General features: G+C 48.1%; 1 protein-coding gene across 1 annotated transcript in view; it reads left to right on the top strand.

Moving 5' to 3' along the window:
* LOC119353197 (nuclear poly(A) polymerase 3-like) overlaps positions 1-5533 on the top strand; it is a 6241-nt gene extending 708 nt beyond the window's left edge. The window contains exons 2-11 of the mRNA XM_037619789.1: positions 1-118; positions 214-291; positions 395-493; positions 972-1034; positions 1112-1273; positions 2664-2777; positions 3092-3154; positions 3239-3535; positions 4217-4381; positions 4492-5533. The exon at positions 1-118 is cut by the window's left edge and continues 21 nt beyond it. Of these exons, the coding sequence (XP_037475686.1) occupies positions 1-118; positions 214-291; positions 395-493; positions 972-1034; positions 1112-1273; positions 2664-2777; positions 3092-3154; positions 3239-3535; positions 4217-4381; positions 4492-4821 (1489 nt within the window). The 3' untranslated portion in view covers positions 4822-5533. The remainder of the gene's footprint in view (positions 119-213; positions 292-394; positions 494-971; positions 1035-1111; positions 1274-2663; positions 2778-3091; positions 3155-3238; positions 3536-4216; positions 4382-4491) is intronic.
* Positions 5534-8039: the final 2506 nt, after the last annotated feature.

The raw sequence follows: 8039 nt of genomic DNA, 5'->3' as shown, positions 1-8039 counted from the left end.
GCCCCCACCGCCCCCGCTCCCCGCGGGCCGCCGCCTCCTCCCCTGGCCGGTCCCCCACCGGCCGCCTCCCGACTTCTTCTTCGAGATGGACTACCGCCGGACCCACTCCCTCGTGCAGGTGAGCCCCCCGCCAGCCCCCGATTCCTCTGGTTTCCCTGGTGTCCCCGGTTATCTCCGAGTAATCTCGTGCTTCCTTTCTTGGGGGTGATGCAGTTCTTGGCGGACGAGGGGGCCATCCCGACGCCCGAGGAGGAGGAGACGAGGGAGCAGGTCATCCGCGAGCTCAAGAAGGTACCCGGGCATGGGGATTCCGGCTTAAAAAAATGGGTATTGAAGGCATTTGCGTCCGGCTGGAGTTCCTGACTTGTTCTGTTTTCGCTGCTTGCTCTTGCAGATTGTGACGGATTGGGCCAAGGCGGTGGCCTGTGAGGAGAGGGTTCCCCCGAGGCGGGTGACGGCTACGGTCCTCACCTATGGTTCTTACACGTTAGGGGTAAGCAAGAACGCAAGATATTTACCAAAATGATGTGGTCATGATTTCTCTGAATGTTTGCGGGGTTGACCAAATTGGTTGGATTATCCCCAGTTTCAGGATTCTATAGAATTCCATGTTTGTGGTAGTAATTTTGTTGGATTATCCCCAATTTCAAGATTCTATAGAATTGCATGCTTGTACTAGTAATTTGGTTGGATTATCCCCAATTCACCCTATGGAATTTCATGTTTGTAGTAATGCCTAGATTTAGTGCTTCACACCTTTTGCCCAATTAAGCCGACCCATATCGCAAGGAAGGTAGATTGCAAACCTATTATTAGCACAGACAATACAGGAGCAGAAAATGGTCTGTTATTTATAGTGCCCTGCCCTTATGCCTTGTCACATATTTGTGCACCTTCTGTTTGTTCTAGTTGCCGCTTATGATGCAATAAATCAAGTGCATTGTCTGATCAAGTATTTTTGTTTCTTCAAGGCTCACGGACCTGAATCTGACATCGATGCGCTATGTGTTGGTCCCTGTATCGCAAACTTGCCGGTAACTATCGTGGTTTGTGTTCCCTCTTTCTCCACCTTTGCTTCAGGATACTAACGCATGTCATGTCAATCTTGCAGCACCACTTTTTTGCTGTTCTGCGACAAATTCTCAAGTGCAGGCCGGAAGTATCAGGACTGCAGACTGTGGAAAATGCCAAGGTTCCATTGATGCGATTTAGATTCAGTGGGATTTCTGTTGATCTGACATATGCCCAGCTCCCAGTCCTTGATGCAGTTCAGGCAAGTTTGTTACGCTGGCACCCCTTCTAGAAAACTATACCTGTATTTACGAATCCTGTCTGATTATGTGCAATTACCTTAACTCATGGAGTGAACCTGTTAGTGAGAAGCTTACCATTAGGACGATATTGTTCTAGATAGTTGAAGTGCCTCTGATCTGAGGAGCTAAGGGTATAACTCTGTAGTATATAATCTCTTTAAATCTGGCACATCAAAATCATCAAACATGGCCCTGAACCTCGGATACGTTTTTCCGGTGTCAAACCTGACTGATTCAGAACCGAATGAAGTTCTAGAAGTGCACAAAGACGATCCTGACTTTCCTTGCACTCTCCGTCCTCAGGACACATGATAGAACATTCTCTTTGGTGGCCTTTGCCGCACTGTGGAAAAAGACTCCGTTAGTGACTTGGGGTTACCAGCTAACAACTATTGTGCACCCCTCTACCTCTCTTTAGATGTTCAAAATAATCATACCAGATATCTGACACCACATCCAGAAGATTATTGGATAACCCATGTTGCTCATCCTGAGCATCAAACTTTTCGATCTGTGTGACAAGATCTCACTACTTTTCCTTGACATCACCCCCACAATTTAACCCCAGCCTTGCAAAAAAAAACTATGGGACGTCTAATGTCATTTGACCATTAGTCAGGAGAAGTCCACTGTACGTCATCGCCTCACCCATTTCGTACCAGCTGTTTCTCGAAACCAGCCTGAAAAACATTGATGCTCGAAAAAGAAATGCCCTGTACTTGGTTCTTTTGCTCACAGCAATATGTGCATGATGAAGCCAATTCTTGTCAGGCTTATCACAGCAAAAGGTGTGAAATCTGGCTTCAAGCCATGCTAACTAGCACCCTGTCAAAATTAACTATGGCTGGTGAATTTGCTTGTTGGTCCACGTGTAACAAGCCCTTCCCCTTTGAATCTTATGGATTTATTGGAGAGTTGGATCAGATACTGACCAATATTATTGTTATGTTCTATCACATGCCTACCGAATGTGGTTTGCTAATCCCTAGGAATAGGGGCACAATATATAATTCTATTTTCCTGCTTGCCGAACAGCCAGTCAAGGAGTCGGGCTGAGCAGGCCTAAAAGCCACCATATATTCCCATGTACGCACCAACTTTTTGCTTGATCAACACATATGCAAAGAATTTACCTTGATCAAAAGAACTCACATCTAAAACATCTAATTTTGCTTGTAGTAATGCTTCTCCAGTTTTTCTGAGTTCAGCGCCCTAAATGATACTTACAAGATAAATCCATATATGTGGAGTATGATCCCTCCAAATTATCTTTATCATGACTGTCCCACAGACGTCGTACTATGTAAAAATGGAAGGTCTATATTCTGACGGGTTTACTTGCTCATGCAGGCTATAAATACATCTAGTCCTCAGTATCTTCGGAAACTTGATTCACGGAGTTGGAAGAGTTTGTCTGGAGTTCGTGTTAATGAGCAGATTGTGCAGCTAGTGCCGGATCAAGAGGTTACAGACTATTCTAATTTAATTCACCAGCACTCGGTCACATTTTTGTCCCCTGCGTAATTGTACATGAGGACCCAAGTAGTCATGTTTGAATCTACACTTCTCAATCCATTTACTTACTCTTGTATTTATCTATTTTTGCACTTCCTGCTTAACATGCTCTTGTTTCCTTCGATTTATTTACTTTTATCCATGCTCTTGTTTCCATTGATTTACTGTGACTGTGGTATTGCTCATTATTATTTGTACACAAGAGTACTTGAAATTATTGTTACTTTTTCACTTCAAATTCTGTTTGTTAACAATTCATGCAGAAGTTCCAAGTTCTGTTGCGATGCATAAAACTATGGGCTAGGAGGCGGGGACTTCATTGCCATGTATGTTGTTTTAATATGTGCTGGCTGTTCAGCTATATTCTGGTCTGACCGTGTCATGTTGACATGTCCTATGCCATTTTGCAGTTGCTTGGTTTCTTTGCTGGGATTCATTTGGCGATTCTTGCAGCATATGTTTGTCAGAGATTTCCAAATGCCACTGCCAATGGTCTGTTCACCATGTTCTTTGAGATATTTGCTCACTGGCCTTGGCATATTCCAGTAGATCTGCATGGTCAGCAAACTAACTGCACGCGCTCAGATGGGTGTTTAATGCCCATAGTGATGCCTTGTTCTCCGCCGGAGCTCTGTGCGTCTAATATGACGGAAGGTACCTTCAGGAAGATCAGAGAGGAGCTTATGCGTGGTTATGTTTTGACCAAGGTCAGTAACTTAGGTAGTTTCACTTATAGTTGTGTTTGTCCTGCTTTTTGAAGTCTGGTGAAGTTTGTGAAATGCACAGATTTTGTTATTCTGAGGTTTTGTCTAAAACTCTATATGGTATAGATATTTAGTCATTTATTGAAACATTATTACTCCCTCCGATCCATATTACTTGTCACAGCTTTAGTACACTTGGTTATGCTTACATAAACAAACACATTCTGAAATTCCTACGCCACAAATTCAGATCTTCCATGCATGCATGTATTCCGCACTCTTTCCTGTTCTAGGTTTCTTTCGCAGGGACAACTAATCCACTGTTTCTTACGACTATGGTTTCTGCATCCCAACCATTCAACATGATCTAGCTTGACAAATATGTAGACACCTATCTCGTGTTCCTTGTTCACTTCAAGTACTTGACTATATTTTCTTTTTGCATTTTGCTATACGCCTAGTTCATTGATACTCATCTGAAGTTTTAGTTCAGAATATCATTTCAGTGAGTATACATTTTACCCTTGTCTGTCCTCTTAACAAAACTGTACATGATGCAACTTATCTTGGAATATTTTTGCGGTTCAGTTTTCTCCAGTACTAGACAATTGCGCATATGTTTGCTTGAACACTTCGAGTTTATTTTTGCATCAACTCTTAACAGTTCTTTATTGTTTGGCACAGGACCTAGGGAGCCATGATTTTGAGTGGGCATGGATTTTTGAACCCTTCCCATATTCGACAACATATGAACAATTTCTTCGCATTGCTCTATGTGCTCCAACTTCTGAAGAACTGCATGATTGGACTGGATGGGTTAAATCCCGCTTCCCTTACCTTATTCTCAAGGTTTGTTTGCTGCAGTGCAGTCGTCTTGTTTTTCCTTCATACTCATGCAGCTCGACTATTCATTTAGTGCAAGGATGTAAATCTAAATGGTTTTAACTTGTGCTCTGCAGCTGGAAGATAACGGCATTGAGTGTGACCCCAATTCATCACAGGAAGTTGATCATACAGTCATCAAACCCAACATTGTATATCACTGGGGCCTCATCCCTCAATCAGATACTCTTCTTGATTCTAGCTCTCTGAAGGAAGATTTCATGAAATATGTCATCAATGATGTCTATGGAAAGGTGAAATGTACAAACTCAGAGCTGACGTTGTCCATCGTTGGCGCATCAGAGCTGCCAAAAAGCATGTACAATGACTCATTTTACTCTCGGCACCTGCACCAGTATGGGGTGGGCTACCAGGCAGCAGATGACTGTTGGAGTACAATTGGCTAGGATATTGCTGGATCATCTGGCACATACTCTTTTGCATCTTTTATTCTGATCATCGGGCGGATACTCATCATGTCTGTGGGTTTCTTCTCATCTCCTTATTGCCCCTAGCAAAGGGAATCTGAAGATCAGGGTATTCTTTTATTAGCCTCCCAGGTGCACTAAGATCATGAAACTGACTTGGTTCTGCTCTGATGGTTATTCGAGCGCATGTGTAGTACTGGTCAGTATATCGGCATAGTGTCTGACAAAAAAAGAAAAAAAAATGTTATGTTGGCATAGTGGCTTATAGCAGTAGAATGTAAAATGTAGGCTATTATTCCAAAAAAAAGTATGTAGGTTACATGGCTCACACCTGCCAAGCGGAAGCCCCGGTGGAAGGGTTACTGGAAACCTATTGAAGATGGGGAGGCAAACCAAAAAAAGAAGGTAAAATGTCTGCATGAACGCTGTCCAAGTGCGGGTTTCTGCTGTGAATTTTGATGCCTGCTGGGTGCAAATCACCCAAGGTGCCTGCAATGTATAGTTGATCTTGTCAGTAGTATGTGCTGTTACATTTTGCAAGCAGAACAGCCCCTGCCACTGAACAATTCTTTTTGTGTAACTGATAACTACCCGACTCTGAAGTGCCTGATCTGATGGGGTGTTACTGAATAATAAACTGTAAAGTGAAAAACCAGTTGAAACCTGTATGTGGTCTTGTTTCTGGTGCAGAGGTGGATGATGTTTTGTACGTATTTGGTATTGATGATGATGATGATGGTGATGGTGATGCATAGTGTTTAGCATGATGGTATTTTGTTGCTGCGTACATGGTCCAGGGCCGGCGTTCAGGTGAGAGGAGATGCATTTGGTCCAGGCCATCATGGCCTTGGCTCGTAGGTGTATGTGTGCCGTCATAGTATTTGCGTCACGCCTGATGACCCAGCGTAGCTCTTGGGATCATTCTATTTTTGAGATCCGAAGTTTGCGCATCATAGACAAGAGACCCACCCTGCAAACTCCAGAAAATTCGGCTGCGCAAAGAATCATGTGCTCTGACTTTACTGAATCAGCTGCCAAGTTTGTGCATGTGTTCTTAAATTCAGTTACTGCCAAGTCTGTGGATATGCCGTTAAATCGAAGGGGGAAAAAGCGTGTAGATATGTTTGCCATGGAAAAGGGAGCAGCGAGAGCGATAAGATACGGCAGAGGTGAAAGCGGGAATTCACTCACGTTGTGTGCATACATGGTCGTTGTCACATGGTGGTGGTGGCACAGGGCCACGCAGCCGCGCTCCGGGCCACGGCGAGCGGCGTCGCGGTCACCGACGGCGGAACAGAATCGTCGGCAGCTTTTGGCGTAGCGAGTAACATGCACGGCCACTGGCCATTCCATCCATCGGTCCCGAAGCCATCTCACTCAGCTGCGCACATGCGCTCGGCAGCCCACCCACGTCCGGCCGATCCCGACGCGCCCTCGCACCCGCGCCACACGAGCTCACAGCACATCACGGCACAGGGGAAGCATGGTCCGTCGATCAGTCCGCAGGCAGGGCGCGCCCGGTTCCGCACCGCACGTGCCAGCCAGCGCGCGCCGGGGCCATGCACACGCATGATATGCTCAGGACGCGTACGTGGGCGCGTGCAGCCACAGCATACGTGATGGCAACCCGGCCGAGAGCACGCACGCGGCCGGCACCCGGCAGGTCGCGCTCGCTCGCTCGCACGGAGCAACAGGACAGAGCTCGACGACGACACGGGCGGGCCGGTGCATATGCGTCCGAGGGAGCATGCACGGAGTGGAGCGGAGAAACCCGGTACTACTGCACATGCGTCCCTTGCGCGCACCAGCCGGCAGTGCCCGCCGGTGGCGCGGCGCGTGCAGCCGAAGCATGCGTGATGGCAACCGGCGCGCGAACACGCACGCGGCCGGCAGGCCTCTCGCTCGCACGGACAAGCAGGACACGACTCGCGCGCGTACGTCCGCCGCCCGGCCGTGCCCTGCCATGCCATGCCGTACGTGGCGCGGCCGCCCACCCGCTGGACGCGACGGCCCGACAGGCACACGGGCGCGTGCCGCGCCGAACAAACACCTACGTGCAGCACCGTAAATGCACGCTCGTACGTACTCCATTGGCGAGTTACGTGCTCGCGTACTGATCCGGTCGGGCGACGAGCGACGGCGCATTAACTGGACGCGCGTGACAAGTCGACCGTGGTGGATCCATGGTCACGGACGGACGCGTGCGTGCGTGCACGGAGCGAGCGTACCGTTGCTGGTACGCTGCCGCGCCTGCCTGCACGTACAGATTTATATGCCTCCCTCGTTAGCGGAGCGGCATCTGCATGCTCCGGTAGCCCAAGTACCGGCCGCTGCATGCATGTGCAGTTTGTCTCAATGCCGATCCACCTGCCCACGGCCGCTAGCCGCTACTATAGGTGGCTACCATGCATGGACGGCCCCAAAGCAGCTCGTGCGGTGCATAACTCACTGCATGTACGTATAGTATACTAGATAGATAAAAATGTATACCGGATTCATGCCCTGAACCCGAAAGCATACGTCGCCTCTTCTTTCGACATGCTGCGTTGTTTCTCCCAGCAATGCACATGAAGAGGACGGTGCAATGCCAACACAAGAAGAAGGCCGGTGAAAATTGCCGTCGACCTGAAAAAAGACGAGACTTAACGTCTAGGTCAAATGACATAACATGTAAGGAAAAAAAAATTAAAAATTACACGGATCTTCACGTAAGAGCATCTATAGCCGGACTTTGTAAATCCGGCACCGCAAAAGTCTGCGGACGCGACCGACAAATTAGCCACTTTGCATCCGAGTCTCTCATATTTCAATCCCAAAGCATGCAAAAGAAATCCTACGTACTACTCTAGCTAATCTTCGTCATCGGAGTTGTACACGACGTCGGTGCCAGGTGCCCGCTGGACGGGCGCATAGGAGGGCTCCGGTTCATCCTCCTCCTACTCGACCTCATCCATGTAGGCGAGCATCACCGCCTCCTCCGCGGCCTCCACCTCCTGCCGGCGACGGCGTCTGGTTTCAGCAACCGACTCCAAGCGAAGGGAATTAAGGATGGCCTGCTGCTCCGCCTGCAGATCGACGTCGCCAGCATCCACCGCATCCTCCTCAACCTCCCCCTCCTCCGCCAGAGGTAGCCCCACGGCGATTCGGGTTTCGCGCCTTGCCAGGATCTGCTCAAGGAGCTCAAGTTGGCGCTGAGC

The sequence above is a fragment of the Triticum dicoccoides genome, chromosome 2A (genome assembly GCF_002162155.2).
Source record: "Triticum dicoccoides isolate Atlit2015 ecotype Zavitan chromosome 2A, WEW_v2.0, whole genome shotgun sequence".
NCBI lineage: Eukaryota > Viridiplantae > Streptophyta > Magnoliopsida > Poales > Poaceae > Triticum > Triticum dicoccoides.
Note: the sequence above shows the minus strand (reverse complement) of the source record. Positions and strands in the feature narration are given on the sequence as shown.